At 47.0% G+C, this 20,834-nt stretch overlaps 1 protein-coding gene across 1 annotated transcript in view; it reads left to right on the top strand.

Moving 5' to 3' along the window:
* The window catches only part of PKD1L1 (polycystin 1 like 1, transient receptor potential channel interacting), a 109,001-nt gene that overhangs the window by 69,852 nt on the left and 18,315 nt on the right, over positions 1 to 20,834 (top strand). The window contains exons 30-39 of the mRNA XM_046668923.1: positions 783 to 956; positions 2,338 to 2,457; positions 2,548 to 2,617; positions 3,023 to 3,069; positions 4,347 to 4,500; positions 6,998 to 7,136; positions 8,178 to 8,262; positions 8,681 to 8,857; positions 10,731 to 10,849; positions 16,796 to 16,906. Of these exons, the coding sequence (XP_046524879.1) occupies positions 783 to 956; positions 2,338 to 2,457; positions 2,548 to 2,617; positions 3,023 to 3,069; positions 4,347 to 4,500; positions 6,998 to 7,136; positions 8,178 to 8,262; positions 8,681 to 8,857; positions 10,731 to 10,849; positions 16,796 to 16,906 (1,196 nt within the window). The remainder of the gene's footprint in view (positions 1 to 782; positions 957 to 2,337; positions 2,458 to 2,547; positions 2,618 to 3,022; positions 3,070 to 4,346; positions 4,501 to 6,997; positions 7,137 to 8,177; positions 8,263 to 8,680; positions 8,858 to 10,730; positions 10,850 to 16,795; positions 16,907 to 20,834) is intronic.

Raw genomic sequence — 20,834 nt, 5'->3', positions numbered from 1 at the left:
GTTTGTTCTCCAGCTGTTTTGTCTGAGAACTTTCTGAGAGAAACGTAGACTTATTAGTTTAGTCATATGGATGCACATGTGGCTGTGGGCTATGAATCAATGCTGTACCTTTGTTGGCCAGTCCATTTATATAAAAATATATTCTCATCCCATTGAAGCTGTTTTGCTGATATTTGCTTCTATGTTCTGCTGCTGGTCATCCTGTTTCTTCTAGAACAGCATTGAGCACTGAGCGTTATTGGAGTTGAACTGAACCTTTTGAGCTCGGTGCAGTTCCAAAGGCAGCATGTTGCCCACTGCAGTCAACCCTGCAGGGCTGCTCAGGGCAAAGAGGTGGGTGAGCGCGCTCCCAGCCCGCAGTGTGCTTGAAGCCCAGCAAAGTTCACCGTGTTGCAGGGGAACATGCTAGGAATGGAGGGTTTTTAACCATCTCTTAGGAACACAAGGAAAGATGTGATCAATTCCACCAGGTGAGGGTTTATAAACAGAGGCTCCAGAGAGAAGGGTGTGAAGGCATTCAAAGGTGACACAAGCATGGCGGCCAAGGGACAGTTTGTCTCAAAGCTCCGGGGGTCCCAGCGGAAGGTCAGAGAGAGGGGCTGCAGACAAGGCTGGAAGGCTGGAGCCAGCTGCAAAGGGCCTGGGACTAACGAACTGGGATCGGAGGGCCATGAGACTGTGGCGTCTCCATGCGGAAAATGGTTGATTGTCAACCGAGATTTCATGCTGTTTGTATGAATGCCCGATGTCGCTGAGCGTCTCTCTTGTTTGGTTGGTTTCAGCTTTGGTATTGGAAGTTCACGGAGTATCTGGAGGACTTCCACGTCTGGACCTCTGTACTCAGCCGGCCCTCGGGCAGCGGCCTCCTGCACACCCCGCGCCTCACCGTGGCCTTCGCCGTGCTCTGCGCCTACGCAGGCCTCACTGCCCTGCTCACCACTGTGGGACAGGAGCAGGTAGGCCCCAGCCTCCCACTCCCAGACCTACAGTGTGGTGCCTTCTTGACTCAGGAATTAGCAAAATGCACAGTCCTCAGGGAGAGGCTTATGCAGGGGAAGAGACCCGTGGGCCTGGAAGGAATCAGGAGGGGTCTGCAGGGCAGTGGGCTCCGGGGGAAGCAGGCGCAAGCCTGCCTCAGCTGACTGCTCCCTGTGTGAACCTGTGACCCCCGTGCCACAGAGCATGGCTTCTCCACAGGTGTCAGCAGCCTGGAGTGTCTGATGAGAGTGCTCTTGAATCATTTTATGAGGTTGGCAATTAATTCAAATTAAACATCCTCTGACTGAAAAAGAGAACAGTTCTGATAGCCACATTTGCCCTTGGGATGCCTTTTGGTGTTTCTGGTCTAACGGACCCTCACGAGATGTGGAGATTAATTCTAAATCAGCACAAGCAGTTAGAATGGAGGCCCTGCCTCTCCTGAGGCAAAAATTACAGTATGACTGTTGGGGTGAGGGCAAACGGTCAGATTTGCTTCTTATGACAACCTCATGGCCATTCATGGGCCCCCAGTGGCTGGGAATGTGCTGAGGGGTCCATCTCAGAGGTGGGGCTCAGGAGGTGCATCCACCAGAGAGCACAAGTATTTGGAGTTCATGCAATAACAGTAATGAAATGGCAGGATTTTTTTACTAAAGTGACATACGTGTGGCATTTGTAAGAAGATGACGAAGAAATATCATCAAGTAGCAGGAAGGGAACAGCTTCCTGAAGAACGGGGCCTGCAGTCAGGAAACCTCAGGGTGCTCTGTCCTCTGAGGTCGACCAGTTGTCTTTGTGCTCATCAGTACATCGGGGGTATTGATTCTCTTTGTCCAGTTGTAGTGAGGATTAAGTCAGCTGAGCATGTGGTGTGCCTGGCATAAAGTGGGCGTTCCACAGACATTTGTTCAGTCCAAAAGATTTGTACGGGAGAAAAACCAAAGGATTTCTTTTTTTTTTTTTCTTTTTTCCCCAAAGCCCCCTGGTACATAGTTGTGTATTTTTAGTTGTGGGTCCTTCTAGTTGTGGCATGTAGGATGCCGCCTCAGCAATGGCCTGATGAGCAGTGCCATGTCGGTGCCCAGGATTCGAACTGGCGAAACCCTGGGCCACTGAAGCAGAGCACGCGAACTTAACCACTCAGCCACGGGGCCGGTGCCCTCGAAAGATTTCTTATGACCTGTTTTTTTCTTCTTTTTCACTCCTGAGGTAGAAGGTCAAAGATTCAGGGAGAGCGAACTTTGGTTAAGTATAAAGTAGCTATCACATTAAATACCTTTGTGATTACAAAATGACCATATGTTTTAAGTTGGACTCATTTCAGGCGATGTGATTGCTGCCGTTGGGTTATTGCAGCTCATGTTGGATGTCGGCCCCACTGAGGTCACTCTTGGATCCTTCTGGACGGGTTTCCTGTGCACCCTTCTGGCTTCTCCGGGGGCGCAGCTCTTGTCGCTGTTCTTCAGGCTCAGCCAGGTACCAGCAACTGGTCTGCATGACCCTGTTCTCCTGGGCGGTGCCCTCATTGCCCGATGCCCTCTCTGAACAACCTCCATACCTCTGCAGGAAGCCAGAGGGCCTCCCGGAGAAGAGCCACGCCTGCCCCTGAGAGCAGTGAGGACAGAGGCAGCTCAGGGTAAGTGTGCACTTAAAAAAGTTTAAAAGGTGATTTTGTTTGTTCTAAAAACACAGCAACAGGAAAATGATGAAGTCTGGAAGGCGAGAGTTAAAGACGCTTGCCCATCGCAGCTGATCTTTTTTGGCCAGTCTACTGGACAGACATTGCATGTCCTACTCGCCATTGCATTGTGCTCATTACGAGGAAAATTGAGCTTCATTTCATGTTTAAAAGCCATTTCGATGGATTGTCCAGGCCACAGCAGGATGGCGATGTTGAAAGTCCTCCTTGCAGCCACATCTGTGTCTCAGGAAGGCCCGTCCTGGTGGAGTCGGAGGCAAGAGTATTTCCTGAAGAAAGTGCTCTCCTCAGGAACCCTTAATCCCTGGTTTCACATCATAAATTTGATTTCTTTTTAATCAGGCCCTAATTCGAGTAGAAGGATGCCAGACGCACAGAAGACATACAAGGTAAATATAATTACACACAGCAGCTAATTCTCTGGCATAAAATTCTAACAATTAGGTTTTTCTGGCATCCTCTCTTGGCTGTGGTCTGGCCACGGATGGTCAGAGCAAGGGTGGATGGAGATGAGGGAAAGATATGCAGGAACCCGTCGTGCCCGTTGGGGCCAGTGAGCAGTGGCGGGTTCTGTGAAGACAGAAGGTCGTTTCCCAGGAGGCAGGCCGTGGGGGCAGCTGTCCAGGAATCTTAGGAGAGGCCAGATGGGCAGGGGTGCAGCCTGCAGAATTTGCAAAGCCATGTATGTACAGACAGTGACTTTTATTTTTTCCTGAGGAAGATTCACCCTAAAGCTAACATCTGTTACCAATCTTCCTCTTTTTTTGTATATGAGCCGTTGCCAGCATGGCCATTGATAAGTGGTATAGGTCTGTGCCTGGGAACCATACCTGGGCCACCAAAGTGGAGCACGCCACACTTAACCACTAGGCCACGGGCTGGCTTGACAGTGACATTTTAGAAGCTGGGCCTGACAGGGGCCATTGGCAGATCCAGTGGGAGAGATGCTGTGAGGCAGAGCCCCGGGTGTTGGCTCGGCTGCTCCTCAGCCCCCTGTGAGGTAGGGACAGGAGAAGCTACCCCCATGCTGGGTGCACTCCATTCCAGGTCCCACGTGCACAGACCCGGCCTGTGACACAGGGCGAGTTGAAGGCAGTTTCTAAGTAGTTCTCCATTTCAGCTCGCTGGATCTGCAGGATGTGCCTTTAGCTTAAGTGGACTCTTCTCTGTGGAAGTGTTTCAGGATGCATGTGATTCCTATGCTGTCCGAGCTCTGACTCCCTGTTCAGAGCCATTCCTGAGCGTGGCGCTCCGTCCCCAAGCCTGCGTTCCAGGCCCGCTCTCCCCTCCGCTCTCCTTCTCGAAGCGTGTCCACTCCCTGCGCCCAGGCTGGCTCTCTGTCCTTCTGCCTTGAACCTCACCCCATCCACTGCTCTGGGCTGATCTCTGCTCTGCCCGGGTCCAGGTCGGCCTCCCAGCGGGCAGCTGCACAGTCGCTCTTGGCTGTGCGGAGCCTGTTGGTACTCCTTCGTTGGCTGTGCAGGGTGCGAAGGAGCTGGCACCCGGGACTGCCTGTGCTTCCTCCCCAGAACCCATCTCCAGGCCTGAGGCTTGACAAAGTCGGCTGGGCTGTGCTCAAATCCTGAGGGGGCTCACAAACTGCATTACTATATGGAAAACCCTGTGTATTGAGACATTAACCTCATCCTCACCTTGCCTTTTCTAGCATAACGTTCTTTCAGAGAATGGCGGGGCCCCGAGGAGGGCGGCAAGCAGTGATGGTTCAGGCTGTTCCCCCCCTGAACCAGAGGCCGACAGGGCTGACCTCAGCCAGCCAGCTCCGAGGGAGGAGAGTGACCCCTGCACTCTCAGTTTACAGGGTGAGTCAGTGCTAGGTATGGAGCCCAACCTGCAGCTCGTCCGGAGAGGCAGGGTGTGCGGAGCAGGAGTCGGGTCAAGAGTGACTGAATGTTCTGGTCACATCTACCCCAGGCCCATCTGAAACTGAGGCTGCAGCTTTGCTCTAAAGTCCTGGTGATTTCTGCCATATACTTACATGAGTTTGGTCATATCTTAAAAACTCAGTAATAGTATCTTAGCTTTTCTTTAAGTTAAGAAATTTGAAGCTTGGCATTTTTTTGATGCAAATTAGAGTGAATAATGACCATAGCTGAAAGCTCAGCAATGAGCCAGTGGAAGTGGAACTGCAGGATCAAAAGGGGCTGTGTGCACAGAAGCTGACCCTCTGCAAGCTGGGTCCCAGGAGGGCAGCCACATACCTGCTCAGTACTGTCCAAAGGGGTCTGTGTCAGGGCTGGCCTGGCAGGGGCACGTGGCTACAGGACATGGCTGCAGGGCCCAGGGTGGTGTGGTGAAGGAACAGGGAATTCTCGCGGCTCGTGGTCACCCAGGTCCTCGAGCACTGGGTTCGGGCGCTAGCTGTGAATGCTGCTCTATGGCACAGGGTTGGCAAGGCCCATGCCTGCAGCCCAAGGAGGCCTGGTCTGGTTGGGCCCACACGCACATCACCCTTCACTCTGAGGAGGCATAAAAAATTTGGTTTCCACAAGTGGCTGGGCCCTCAGGTAGGTGGGTGAGCCGTTGGTGCAGGCGCCAGTACCAGCTGGGAATTGGAGGGCAAACTCAGCCCAAGGACACTAGCCTTACACGACAGCTCGACATGAGCACAGGGCCAGGAGGGCAGGTGCAGGAGTACAAAGACTCACCCCTGACAGACCAGATATAGATGAGGTATCTAGAAAGTACGTACACACGTACGGCTCAGGACTGCTCTGCCTTCCAGCTGTTAAAAAACAAAATTCAACAGAGTAAATCGTAAAGATCTTGTTGGCTTTATTCAATGCTTCATGAACCAGGCAGCATCCCATCCAGCAGGTAGAAAGCAGCTGTGCCAAATGAAAGACAGACAGGCAGAAGGGAGCGGGAACGGGGAAGTCGTATCAGGCAAAAGGTAGATTGGTTGTGGCAAAGTTGCTTTCCTTAGGGGCGACAGGGGCTGTCGGGCAGATGACCTCACTAGTGCTGACCAGGCGATTCCTGACTGACTGGTTTAAGATTCCACTTCTGGGAGAGCCGGAACTGTAATTAAGTCGAGTCTCTGTTTGATGACGTGGAGCTTAGCATAAGCGACTCCATCTGGGGCCTCTTGTCTTGTTTTCAACATGTCTTGTTTTACGTGCAGCGAGTGTCCCTCGTCTGCCTAATGCCGGCTTCCCGACGGGCGGGCGCTCCTCAGTCCCCCTAAACTCTCTGTGTCGGGTTGCCCTGGAGTAACATTGCCTCTGCCTCTGGCTGTGCCCTGAGTGGGGTTACCTGTAAGCAATCACCTGAGAAAATGGGGCTCCAGACACCTCCACTCAGAGACAAAGAAATGTATGGGGGCAACTCTGATTACGTGCTCAGCTCCTGGGAAATTACACAATCGTGAACGGGAGTCGCTGCTCGCCCGGGACAGGCCCCCTCCTCTGCCCTGGCCCCTGCCCTCCTTCCTGCCCCTTCCCCCGCCTCCTTGCTACGCATAGTGAAAAATACAAATTGTGGGGCAGATAGAGCAACAGAGAATAGCCCAGACAGTGGCGTAATCTGGATGGACCATGCTGATTGTACACAGCAGTTGGCTTTGAGAATGATTGCATGTTTTCACCCAGGCTGGAGAGGACCAAATGCATTGGTCTACCACGTAGACCCAGCAACTCTAGGCAGAAATGCAAATTCCATAAACTATGAAACTTGTGAAGACAATGTTAAAAGTACAGGAGGCCTGTTATCTGTGAAGAAGGCAGAGGGATGGCGGAATGTTGGGCTTGTCAGATGAGACAGAAATGGGAAGAGAGTAAAGACCCCACTGCAATAAAATTAGGAATCTCTGGGTGTTAGTCAGGGTCCCCCAGAGAGTGAGAACCAATAGGATATGTGTATGTCTGTATAGAAAGGGATTTACTGTAAGGAACAGGCTCACGTAATCATGGAGGCTGACAAGTCCCAAGGTGTGCAGTCGGCAGCCTGGAGACCCAGGAGAAATGATGTTCTAGTTCACATCCTACAACTGGAAAAAGCCGATGTCCCACTCTGAAGGCAGTCAGGCCCACGAATTCTCTCTTACTCAGGGAAGGTCAGCCTTTTTGTTCTATTCAGGCCTTCACCTGATTGGATGGGGCCCACCCACATTGGGGAGAGCCATCTGCTTTACTCAGTCAGACGTTAATCTCATCCAGAAACACCCAGAATAATGTTTGACAACATGTCTGGGCACCCCCATGGCCTAGTCTAGTTGACACATAAAATTAGCGACTGCCCTTGGGTGCAGGGAAATGATGAGATCTGTTAACGTGTGTGCCTCTGCCTATTCTTTCTTAGGCCCTGGCGGTGGGTTTGAAGAACTCACCGTTCCCCGGTGGCCAAGGGCACCTCTGCCTTGGTCTGGCTCTGCAGCGTGGGTCCTTTGCGGGATGGTGTCTGCGGCCTGTGGCTTGGGGACAGGATTTCTAGGATACAGGTGAGCCATAGAGGTTTTCAAATATCCTCAGGTCTTTGGGTGGAAAGTCTGGCATTTATAAGGAAATCCCTGTGTTTCTGGCAACTCAGAAAATGCAAGCCCAGATGTGGCTGTTGCCGATGTAGGCTTCATTTCTCTCTCCTCCCGGCTCCACCGCCCTGGGGGTGAAGAGAAACATATGCGCCTGGCCCACTCTAGGATGGCAGCCCGGCCTGGATGGAGTCTCAGATGTTGCAAGAAGCTGCAGGACCCTCACTCAGGAAGGAGGGAACCCAGCTATGGAGCTCCCTAGAGGGCCGGCTTTGAGCCGGGTACACAGGCAAAGAGCATGTCCTTAATGGTCCCCGTCACTTGAAAAAGCAGACCCTGAGAGGCAGAGATTGTGGCGCGTATTTCATAGATTCCATTTCTGTCCCACCACAGCCGCTGCCTCTTGATCTGGTTCCTGGGCTGCTGGGTCCACCGTCAGGACCCCAGGATATTCAGTGTGGCTCCCGTGGACCCACACCGACCTAAACTGTGAAGAGTAACCGCAAAACCAAGACGCTTTCCTCCCAACTCTCCTTTCTCCCAATTGCATATACTGAATCACTGTGATGATGGGCAACTTACTTAAAACCCCCTCAGTTTGCTCATCTGTGAAACAGGAATATTCCTAGCGCCCAGTTCACAGGGTCTTAGGGGGAGCAGATGAAGCCCTCAGTGCAATGCTGTTAGCACAGCGCCTGCCCCGCTCAGTGCTCAGCAGGTGCGAAGTTCACTGTTATTAGCATCCGCCCATTCTCCTCCGCGTCCCCTCTCTGCGCTCTGTGTGTGGGATTTCTCCTTCCCACTCAGCAGCTTCAGGGCAGGTGACGTCCCCTCTCTGCAGGAAGAGACTCCCCTCTGTTGGGCAGAACAGCACGATGCCCACCCGCACTGCCCCTTCCCCACTGCAGCCCCACTCCTGCCCCCGTCACACTGTCATGAGGGTGTGGGCCCTCCAGCCTGTGTCCCTGTGCTTAGATAGGGTGCTGACGGCGGCTCTCTTCCTGGGGACAGGTTTAGCCCCACGCAGTGTCTGCAGTGGCTGCGCCTGCTGGCCCTCTCGGTGGTGTGCTGTGTTTTCGTCACCCAGCCGCTTATGGTGAGCAGCGCCCTCCAGATTGGAGTCGCTTTCCATCAACTGGGGCCTGGAAGGGGGATGGCGGCTCCGTTTTGGTGACGTATTGCTTTTCTTCACAGCTTGACTAAGGTGTGTTGGGGAAAAACTGGGAGCCAGGCCCTGCGTGGAGCCGCATGTGGGCCTCTCAGCTAGTCCTCAGGCAGATCCCGGCGGGAGGGAGCCTCTTCACCCACCGTCTTTCATTGGGACCCTGAGACTTGGGGAGCAGAGGCTCTGGCCCCAGGCCTCGCCTGGGGAGTGAGTGGGTCAGAACCAACGCAGGTGACACACTAGTGTGTGTTTAAGCTAGGCCCAGAGTCCCGTCCCACCAGGAAACAAGGGCAGCTCTGGGGCACACAGACGTGGTGCGGTGACTCCGTGTGTCGCTGTCTCCTTCCAGATCGGCCTCGCGGCATTGGGCTTTGCTTGGAGAAGGAAAGACGACAAGCACTTCTTCACTGAGTCTTTACGTGAAGCTACCAAGGGTCTGGACTCTGAACTGGAAGAACTTTCCAGGACCCGCTTGCCCCTTTCTTCAGGCTGCAGCACTCCTGACTGTGCAAGTGAGGTTGAAAGAGTGAGGATACAGTCTGTGCATGTTAACCGGGCTTTACTGAACTGCCTTATGTCCCCATCGTGCGTATCTGAACTCATTCTTGAATTCAAATTCGGTTGTGTTCTGGGAGATGCGTGGATGCATTTTAATTCCTTATGCTGCTTTGCATATGCTATGTGATAGCAAGCACGTAGGATCTATTTCCTCACCCTTACCCTAATCCCAGAGAAATCGGAGCACCCAGAACATGAGCTTACTTTAAAGTATTGAAGCAAATGGGACATGTAATTCTTGGCCATGATTTTGGAGAATTTTTAAGTCATATGCATTTCGGTGGACACAGGGAAAAGTTACTCCTTCCTCCCTCCCTCCCTCCTTACTTCTTTCCGAAAGTCAGTCTTTCCTGTTGTGTGTGTGGAGTTCTCCTGCACAGTGTGGATGCCGTGAAGGAAGTGAAAGGTCTCTGGGCCCTCACAAATAAGTGCACGGGCTTGTTGCTAACCTAGGGCAATGACCTGCAGTAGGCATTGTGTACTTGTGTGGAATGACTAGTAGTCGGCTCTGACCAAGGACACAGTCCCAGGTCACTCAGGGACAGACCTCATCCCCACGGCTCCCCATCCCTACTCCCATCCTCTCAGAGGAGACCATGAGCTCCTACTGGCCAAATGGCTGCTGTGGTGACCTGTCCGAAGGCTTCCTCCCCTGTAACTCCCAGCCTTACCCGGGACGCCTGATGCTGATTATAAATGTGCGGTGAGTGTCAACTCTGCGCTCAGCTTCTCTCACACACTTTGTTTACGCTTATGGCGTCATTTATTCCTTACAACACCTTACAAAGTGGGAGCAGTGTTGCACCCCCTTTTGAAGATGAGTAAAATTGAAGCCTGGAGGCGTCAAGTAGCTAGACTAAGGCTCATGAGCAGTAAGATCGAGTCTGGGCTCCAAACCTCGGTCCATCTCACCCCTTTCTCCTGCACCCTCAGCCCAGTGGCATTTGAGAAGCCGCATTGTCCTGGTTTCCCTCTACCTTTCGGATCTGGACTTTCCCGTCTTCTTCAGAGACTCTCTTTCCTTTTCTGTCTCGTGTGCCGCTGCGCCTGCTGTGCTGCCGTCTACTCCTTCTCTGTCTATAGTCTCAGCCTCGGGGGTAAGACCCTCCCATGAATGCAGCCCTGATCCGGTGCTGGTGCCCCACCTGACTTCCCAAGGTGTCCAGCAGCCCTGCCCTGTCCTTCCTCAGGACTCCGGAAGGTTCTGCACATGTAACTTCCCAATTTAATCTTCATTGTTTGTGAACTTGCCATACATTTCTGAGAGAAAAGACTGCCCCTGATTTCTGAGCTGTCCCAAGTACCCGACCCAGTGCCTGGCTCAGGAGACGTGTGTTGATTGAATGAGTGAGAAATAAACAAATGAATACCTTCCCTGGCTGCTGCCATGCCCTCACCAGACACAAATTTAATATGAAAGTAATGGTGCTTTTTAAAAAAAGGAAAACAGAGGTCATTTCTTGCTAAGACCATACTTGAAAGTGGCTTTTCCACCCTGAGCATCTCTAAGAGAACATACCATGCAAATGCCAAAAGAATGTCCCCTGTGATTGACGGTGGCAAACAGGCCCCTCAGGTGCAGCCACTGTGTGTGATGGGGCAGTTGGGACCCCCGCCAACAGGCTGGCCCAGGACGGGAGCAGAGTTTGTAACGGATTCACTCCTTTCCCCGACCTGCTGCCCAACAACCTGGTATATGGGATCCGCACAAAGTAACGCTGTCCTCAAACCCTGGTCCCAGTGCAAAGGTAGCAATGCTGCCCTTGCTTGGCCTGGCGGGAATGCCAGGGCCTCTCTCCCTTCCCCGCAGCCCCAGGCTCAGGGGTCCCTCATCCCCACAGGTCTTGGCTGCCCGACAACGAGCACGCCGCCTGCGCTGGGCATGTCCGCCGTCCCCAGCCCAGCTCAGAGTCACCAGGGAGAGGATGAGAAGAGAAATGCGAACTCGAGAGGAGCTGAGGTGGGTGGAGGCCTGCGATGGCTGCTCTGGTCCAGCTCCCCTTTCAAAGGGAGGGCCATCAGCATCTGGGAGTCGGGAGCACAGGTGGGAAGCCTTGCTGGCCCCAATGCCACCATTTCAGCTGGACCACCGAGCTCTCCAGTGCGTGGGATGCAGAGAAACTGAACTGCTTGGTTCTGCCAGTAGCAGTGCTGAGAAACTGGTTAAGAAATTTACCCCTCTGGGCCTCAGCTCCCTTATCAATGCAGATGTTCATGCACATAATCAGATTTGATCCCCACCATATCTATACTTAGCATGCTGCTGGGGACTTCTGCTTGTCCAACTAGGGTACACACGGGTGCAGGAAGACATAAGAAAAATTAAACACCTCTTCCTGGGGCATCAATTTAGCCCAATGACAAGTATTTATAAAATAGTTTAATGTTAAAATACACACAGATACATTATGGTACTCAAGGCGAAATCTGCTTGATTTTTTTTAGATAAAACACAAAACTTAAGAAATATCACGCTCATGACAAACCTCTGCAGCTTAGACCTCAGACCCGTTTCTCTCAATGGTACCCATTCTCCCGCCTCATCCATGGTGGATGTTGGGTTGAACTACTGTAAGGAGCCTTATATACACACTAGCTGAAACTTTTTCTGAATTCCAAACATTATTTGGTGTGTCTCAAATCCTTCTGATGTAGTTGGTCAAGGATTTGGGAATTCCTGATATTTTTCCAAATGTAGTTTAGTTAAAGCGTGCAATGGAACTACCTCCAGCTGTCTTCTTAAAGATTCCTTCAGTACAGTGTGGGGGCACCATTAGAATGTCACGTTCAAAGGAGAGTGGGAGAGGATGGAAGAAGAGGAAGTGGAGCTGTGGCAAGGGTTTTAATCTTGCCAAATCTCCCCACAAAAATGAAGCAATTAGATAGCAGAACAAAACCCACAGAACACATGCATTTTAACAAAACGAGATGAGGAGTTGTCCTCCACAGGCCCCCAAAGGCAAGTGGGACAAACCAGTGAGCGCCCGGAGACCTGTAGCTGGGCATTCTACAGAACCAGGCAGAAGGAAGTGCTGGGGTGCTGACAGCCTGAGAACTGGAGGACCCAAGGCACCACAGGCATTATTCATGAGCAATGTGGGGGGTTCCTCTGAGACTCCCACTCCCAGGTGAGGGCAAGCCTGCAAGTCTGGAGCCAGCCAGCCAGCTGAGCCCTAGAAACTAACCAAGCCCGGCTATGCCCAGGCCCCGCCTCACACAGAGGGAGGGGTAGACACTGGGGCAGCGCCCAGACCCAGCAGGACAGGCAGGCCCAGAGAGAGCTGTGGGAGACGGCAGACTGGGAGAGAGGCAAACCAGCCTTTTTGCCTATGACAGCAATAAATTATGGAAAATCGCACAAAAACAAACAATCAAAAGACTATAGACAGTAAGGAAATTTAGTAAAGAAGCAGGTTATAAAATTAAAATACAAAACCCAGTATCCTTCTGTACCCAAGTGCAAGCCAGGAAAAGATGCAACGGAGACTCCATTCAACGCAGCAAATAAATAAAATACAATGAAAGCACTTAGGCATGATCTTAAGAAGAAATGTACAATACTTATATAGGAAGACCTGAAAAACACAAATATAGACAAAAACAAAGGAAACACGCTCCATGTTCTTGACTAGGAAGACACAATGTCATGTCTTCCTAAGTTCTCTCTAAAATCCATTTATGAATTTAATACAATCCCAATAAAATGCCATCAGATTTTTTTTCCTAGTTCTGCTCAATTATAAAGTTACTTTGGAAGAACAAACACGAATAGCCAGCCAGGAAACCCTGACCAGGCAGAGCAAGGAGGTGAGGCTAGCTCTGCTCGATGACAGTAAAGTGGGCTGCAGGCCTCTGCTCCAGGAGAGGGGCCTTGGGCACTTGAATAACAACAGCTCCATGCGTCAGAAGAGGAAACCCAGACACGAATGCCAAAGTGAATACGTGATAAGGTGGCATCGCAAACCTTCTACCCTTTGTAGAAGGTGGAATTTTTCATAAGTGGAATTGGGATGACTGAATACTCATATGGAAAATAATAAAATTGGATGCTTCATCACACCATACACAGGTAAAGTCCAACTGGATAAAGCTTTAAATGTAAAAAGCAAAACCATACAAGTTCTAGAAGAAAGCATGAGTAAGTTCCTCTGTGACCTGTGAGTGAGAAAACCTTCCAGGGCCAGCTCGGTGGCCGAGTGGTTAAGTTTGCGCGCTCCGCTGCGACGGCCCAGGGTTCGGATCCTGGGCGCGGACATGGCACTGCTCGTCAGGTCACATTGAGGTGGCGTCCCACATGCCACAACTAGAAGGACCCACAATCAAGATATACAACTGTGTGCGGGGGGGGTGGGGGGCGGGTTGGAGAGATAAAGCAGAAGAAAAAAAAAAAGATTGGCAACAGTTGTTAGCTCAGGTGCCAATCTTTAAAAGAAAAAAAAAGAAAAACTTCCATATGACTAAAAATCCAGAAACGAAAAGGGAAAAGAAAAATAAGTTGGTGACATAAAACTTGAAGAAGAAAGAAAACCAAACTGTGGCAAATGATACTGTGCAAAGTAAAGATAATGACAAGGAGAAAATATTTGTAACAAAGGTCTCATCTGAGTATATAAAAAGGTTCAAAAAATGAAAAGGACCAACAACTCTTCAGAACAAAAAATGGGCTCGAGAAGTGAATAGACAGTTCACAGAAAAAAAGAAATGCAAATGGCACCTCCACTTACAGGAAGAGAAGTGCCAATTAAAACTGAAAATCCAAAATTTGACCACGTTCTCTGGTTGGTGAGCTTGTGGAAAACAGGTGCCATCCCGCAGTGCTGGTGTGAAGGTAAAATGGTAGCGCCCCTGTGGGCAAATTTGGAAATCTCCAACACAGTTATAGGAGCATTCACCCTTCACCCAGCATGCCCACTTTTAGGGATCACTCTTAAATTAGCAAAAACACGAGAGGACCCAGGCACAAGACAAGTGGTGCAGGACCTGTTATAATAGGAATAGCCTAGAAATAACCCAGATCTCTTCTGAGGGGACCAGAACGCAGTGGAGCAGTGCTCAGCTATAAAAACGTACGAGGACCATCTGTGCACACTTGGGGAGAACTCTCCGGAGTCTGCTCCAGGAGAGAGGCAGGGTGGAGAGGAAGGTGCAGGTGCTGCCAACCCTTAGTGGAAGAAGATAGACATCTAATTCATGTGCATCCACTTATCCTAAATAAAACAAACAAGGAGAGAGAGCCCGTACCACTTTAGAAAATAGTTACTTATAGGGGGAGGGAAGGAATATAATTTTCAAAACTTTGTGTTAAAATTTAAAAATTTGACTTTAAAAGTCTAGTCCCTAAGGACGTAAAAAAAAACACCTAGGGAAAAAAGTTGTACAGGTATTTTTACTAGCTGTATTGTTAGGGGAGAGTTGGTATCTTTATTCTGATTATTGATTCATTGTGAGATAAAACAAATGAGGAATTCTGTGACTTTCTAATTCTGCCGTTCCTGGTAACCTTGAAAGTGGGATTCTTGGTGTGGGAGAAAGGAGATACAGACTTGAGTTCAAAAGAGTTAAAACCCTGTAGTCCTGAATTTGAACTGAAATTATAAGTACAAAATCATATTTTTTTTTAAGGAAAAAAATGTTTTTCCAGGTGTGTCTGCTAAGAAAAGGTCTAAAAACAACCCAGGAGCAGTGGGCACCCCCTAGCACCTACATCCTGGTCCACAAATACCATTTTCCACCAAAAAGAACTAGGAATCATTGGAATTCCTGATTTCAAGTCTGTGATAGAAAATGTAGAAGATAAGTCTGGAATATTTCTTAAGCAAGGAAGCAGTTAATGACTACTGGAGTCAGAAGCCAATTTGTAGAGGTTCACTTGGGTCAAAGACGGGGTAATTTGACATCCAATCAGGAACAGTAACTGTAACGAATTGGAACTGTAACGAACATCAAATGTACATAAAGCGATGAGTTTGTGATGATGCCAAAAATGTAATTGATCAGTGTTGGCGGATGTTCAGGAACCAACTTTAAAAAAACTGGTGATGAAGTATCAACCCCATCTTTCCTATGCAAATACGCCCCCCGGGAAATCGCGTAAAGGAGAGGGGGTATTTCTCATTATAGAGATATTCCAGCTAATGGACGAAGCCAAAATGATCGAATTAGAACCTGACCATTTTTGCAACCTTTAATGAATGAATGAGTCTAAGCATTAATTTATCAACAACAGCCAATATAAAAAAGAGAGAGGCAATCAGGCATTGTGTGTCTCCTGATCGAAAACATACATCACCTATGGGGTAACCTGCTCAAAACAGCCCGGTCTTCATCCGATCGAGCTTTTGTGCCCACTGGCAGTTTTCAGTGAGAGCACACTCAGCAGGTCCTCACGGGAAACAAGCCTGTGAGAGATCTACAGCACAAAGAGCCAGTTTTCTCAACAAATAAACTGCAAAGAAACCAAAAAGAGATGGAAATGCTACCTATAGAGTAAAAGAGACATGAGAAGAAAATAGTTAATGTAATCCACCATGTTAACAGATGAAGTTTAAAAAATCATATGATCATCTCAAGAGATGCAGAAAAAAAGCAATTGACAAAATTGGACATTCGGTCGTGAAAAAAGAAACCTTAGCTCTCAGCAAAGTAGGAATAGAAGGGAGCTCCCCTAAACTAATAAAAGGTGTCTATGAAAACCCTACACCTCGCCTCAGACTGAATGGCGAGACAGCGAGTGCTTTTTAAGATCAGAAACAAGGCAAGCTTGTCCTCTCTCACCACTCCTACTAAACCTCATAGTGGAAGTCCTAAGCAGTGCACTAGGGAAGGAAAAGAAATTAAAAGCTTACAGATTTGAAAGGAAAAAATAAAGAAGTTCATTGGCAGATGACGTGAATAGTCTATGCAGAAAATCCCAAATAATCTATGAAAAAGGCTCCAAGAACTAAAAGGTAAATTTAGAAAGGTTGCAGGATAAAAGTCAACGTAAAGTCAATCATGTTCCTATATACCAGCAATGAATGATTGGAATTTAAAATTTAAAAAGCAATGTCATTTACAATAGCACCAAAGACATGAAGTACATAGATATAAACCTAAGAAAACATGCAGAATGTGTATCCTGAAAACCACAAAGCGCTAACAAAATAAATCTAAGAAGATCCTATTAAATGGAGAGAGATACGGTGTTCATTGATTGGAACACTCAATACATCCAGTAACTCTTTCCTTAACAACAGGGCTCCATTCTGAGAAATGTGTCCTTAGGCAACTTTGTCATTGTGCAAACATCATAGAGCGTGTCTACACAAACCTACATAGTATAGCCTACTACAGACCTAGGCTATATGGGACTAATTTGATGGTCCGTGGTTGACGGAACATCATTATGCGGTGCATGGCTGAAGTGTCAAGGTGTCAGTTCTTTCCAATTTGATCTGCAGATTCAATGCAACCCTAACAAAAATCCTGCAAGCTTTTTTATAGGTATTGACAAGCTGATTCTAAAATTTACGTGGAAAACAAAGGAACTAGACTAACCAAAGCAATTTTGAAAGGGAAGAACAAAGTGGAAGGACTGACACTACCCGACTACGGGACTTACTACAAAGCGACAGTAATGAAGACAGTATGGAATTAGCGACACAACAGACACGTAGATCGGGAACAGAATAGAGAGCCAGAAATAGACCATACAAATTTGCTCATTCTAAAAGGCACAGAGGCAACCCAATGGAGAAAGAGGAGGGTTCTTCAAAAATGGTGCTAGAAAATTGGATGTTATTTGCACATACACACATATCTCACACTTTATACAAAAATTTCCACCTGGGCATTTAAAAACCCACTTCCATTAAAAATGTTTTGCCAGGTCTGTGAGGATGCTAACTTTAAAATTTCTTTCTTGTAGAGACACTTGCATGTACATCCTCATGCTGCTCCTGCATTTGTTTATAATTCACGGGAAATTCTCTGGGGATGAATATTCTCTCAATCGAGCCATCCAAAATGAATTTACAAGGTAAGAAGTTTTGGCAAACCTGTCTGGTCCTGGGGCCACTGCACAAGGAATGATGTGTCCATGGCGAGCGTATGCCCATGGGGGCCCAGAGCTCAGGGTTCCAGAGCGAGGGTGACTCTAAGCAAGTCGTATCTTTGCTAATACAGACAGACTGTCAGGAAGGGACCCTGCAGACCGTGCAATCACTCCCTTGGGACAGTTCACCTTTGCAAGATGGAGGCCCAGAGAAGACCCTTCTCTACTGTCCCTCACAGGAAACGTGGAAAAGGTTGTCAGACTGAGTCGGGGACACTGTTTTCCCAGTGTTAATAGAAGACCTCCATTTGCAGACTTCGGGCATGTTCATAGCATCTCATTTTGGTAAATAGTGAAACAATGATATTTCAAAAGTACTTTAAGGTGGGGGAACCTAGATGCTGTGCCAAAATGGGGTATCATGATTTCTTTTTTGCTGAAGACATCCGAGTTCTTCAGTCAAAGGATGTTATTGCAATTCGCAATCAATGACACCCAATTTCAAACAGTTGTAATACTCCCTCTAGTTCTCTAGCATTTCTCAAGAGATCTTTTGTTTCTTTTTTTTATTTTCAGGACTTTTTAAAGTCTTTGCTTTCTTTTTTTCCAAGTAGTTTTATTGGGATTATAATGGTTTATAACATTGTGTAATTTTGGGTGTACATTATTATTTATCAATTCCTGAATACACTTCATCGTGCTCACACCTAGTAGTCTAATTTTTATCCATCACCATACATATGTGCCCCTTTATCCCTTTCACACACCCCCAGCCCCCTTCCCCTCTGGTAACCACTAATCTTTTCTCTTTATCCATGTATTTGTTATCTTCCACATATGAGTGAAATCATGCAGTATTTGTCTTTCTCTGTCTGGCTTATTTCGCTTAACATCATACCCTCAAGGCCCATCCATGTTCTTGCAAATGGGACAATTTTGTCTTTTTTATGGCTGAGTAGTATTCCATTGTACATATATATATATATATACCACATCTTCTATATGCATCCATCTATAGAAGTGTACTTGGGTTGCTTCCACATCTTGACTATTGTGAATAATGCTGCAATGAACCTAGGGGTGCATAAATCTCTTTGGATCACTGATTTCAAGTTCTTTGGATAAATACCCAGTAGTGGGATAGCTAGATGGCTTTTCTATTTTTAATTTTTTCAGAAATCTCCATACTGCTTTCCATAGTGGCTGTACCAGGTTGCACTCCCACCATCAGTGTATGAAGGTTCCCTTTTCTCCTCATCGTCTCCAATATTTGCTGGTTTTTTTCTTGGTAATTATAGCCATCTGACACTTGTAAGGTGATATCTCATTGTAGTTTTGATTTGGATTTCCCTAATAATTAGACATGTTGAGCATCGTCTCGTGTCTGTTGGTCATCTGTATATCTTCCTTGGAAAAATGTCTGTTCATATATTCTGCCCATTTTTTGTCAGGTTGTTTGGGGTTTTTATGTTGATTTGTATGAGTTCTTTATATATTTTGGAGATAAACCCCTTGTCTGATAAATGATTTGCAAATATTTTCTCCCAGTTGGTGGGTTGTCTTTCCATTTTGTTCATGGTTCCCTTTGCTTTGCAGAAGCTTTTCAGTCTGATGTAGTCCCATTGGTTAACTTTTTCTTTTGTTTCCCTTGCCTGAGTAGACATGGTATTCAAAAAGATGCTGTTAAGACCAATGTCAAAGAGTGTACTGTCTATATTTTCTTCTAGGAGTTTTATGGTTTCAGGTCTTAAATTCAAATCTTTAATACATTTTGAGGTAAATTTTGTGTATGGTGCAAGATAATGGTCTACTTTCATTCTTTTGCATGTGGCTGTCCAGTTTTTCCAACACCATTTATTGAAGAGACTTTTTTTTCTCCATTGTACGTTCTTGGCTCCTCTGTCAAAGATTAACTGTCCATAGATGTGTGGTTTTATTTCTGGGCTTTCAAATCTGATCTATTGATCTGTTTGTCTGTTTTTGTGCCAGTGCCATGCTGTTTTGATTACTATAGCTTTGTAGTATGTTTTGAAGTCAGGGATTGTGATGCCTCCAGGCTTGTTTTTTTGTTCTCAGGATTGCTTTGGCTATTTGAGGTCTTTTGTTGTTCCATATAAATTTTTGGATTCTTTGTTCTATTTCCGTGAAGAATGACATTGGGATTCTGATTGGGATTGCATTGACTCTGTAGATTGCTTTAGATAGTATGGACATTTTAACTATGTTTATTCTTCCCACCAGTGAAGATGGAATATCCTTCCATTTCTTTATGTCTTCTTCAATTTCTTTCAATAATGTCATAGTTTTCAGTGTACAGATCTTTCACCTCCACAAGGGTGCTCACTCCCGCCACTCCTATTCAGCATAGTACTGGAGGTATTGGCCAGAGCAATTAGGCAAGAGAAAGAAATAAAAGGATTACAAATTGGAAAGGAAGAAGTGAAACTTTCGCTATTTGCAGATAACATCATTCTATATACAGAAAACCCTGAAGAATCCACCAGAAACCTATTAGAAATAATCAACCACTACAGCAAAGTTGCAGGGTACAAAATCAATTTTAAAAAATTAGTTGCATTCCTATACACTAACAATGAAGTAGCAGAAATAGAAATCAAGAATACAATCCCATTTACAATAGCAACAAAAAGAATAAAATCATCTGTTTCTTCTTACTTTATAGAGTAGTAATGTTCATCATAGGTAAACATGGAAGAACTGAAAATTAGAAAGCAGAAAAATTTTCAACATAGTAGCACCCAGAGGCAAGCACTGACAACATTGTGTTGTGTCCTATTTCTTCTCCACGTCAGTGTTTCTGAAATTGGGTGGCGAGCTATGATCCATGCGTACATTTAGTACAGCATTCCTTTGTTATTGAAAGTTGTTATTCAATCAATGGTCAGACTTTATTTTCACCTGCCAAAAATAGTCAGTCTGATAGTTCTTTCAAAGCAGTGAAGTGCATGATGTGAATTCATATTAACTCTTTACTATAGTTTCAGAGGCAGGAAATAAAATAATGTGTTCCAAAGTTTACTTTCTCTGGAGAATATTTAAAAACACATTCCTGCAGTTTTCCTGTGAAGATGTTGCCTTTGACTAAGTAATTTAATCTTACGTAAATTATTTTTGCTGAATTTTTTTGGCATGGGTAGGTGGCCAGCAAATCTATTTAATATTATCTGTTATTTAAGGACATGTTTATTTCTATCTTCTACAAGAGAGAAGATGACTGATACCCACCCAGATAATGGTGAGCAAGTGTAGATTTCGGATCCACTAGTAAAGTAGGAGCTGTAAGTTCTTGTTCACGAGTCTGGACTCTCCATAACTCAGTAATCCAACTTTTTACTAGTGAACATTCTAGCAGTAAAATGAAGTGGTATTTTCTGCCTCCTCATTTGCAAAAAGAGCAAGCAGCTCTTTCTGTTAATGGCCAACTTCTCACCTCTCCCACCTGTGCAGGTGCACAGTTTGTGCCGGCAGGTGGCGCTGTGTGCAAGACAAAGTGACCGTTTGGGTGGTTCTCTCCGGAAATGAGACTCTAAACCTGAAAAATTTCTGGCTTTGCCAGTTTATTTTTTATTTCACATTTTGTAAGTCAGCATTACTTGATGTATTTCTCATATGAATTTTTGCCTCTTGATACTCAAATCAGAAATATTGCAGCTGAGATAATATTTGTGTGGTGTCTCATGTGCCGAGCAGTAGATTTGCTTGGGTTAATGGCTCAGAGGCTGACTCCCCGCTGGTTTGCGTAGACCAGTGTTTCCCCAGGAATCAAAATCTCACTACTTCTAGACACTCTGTCCACCGGGCAGGGATATTTATGTGTCCTGGTTTATAATGGGTTGTTCAAAGCTGACCCTCTCCCCTCCCCCAGGACCTGATCCTGAACCATGAGCAACTC

Source organism: Equus quagga, chromosome 8 (genome assembly GCF_021613505.1).
Source record: "Equus quagga isolate Etosha38 chromosome 8, UCLA_HA_Equagga_1.0, whole genome shotgun sequence".
Taxonomy (NCBI): Eukaryota; Metazoa; Chordata; class Mammalia; order Perissodactyla; family Equidae; genus Equus; species Equus quagga.
This window is presented reverse-complemented; position numbering and strand designations above follow the sequence as displayed.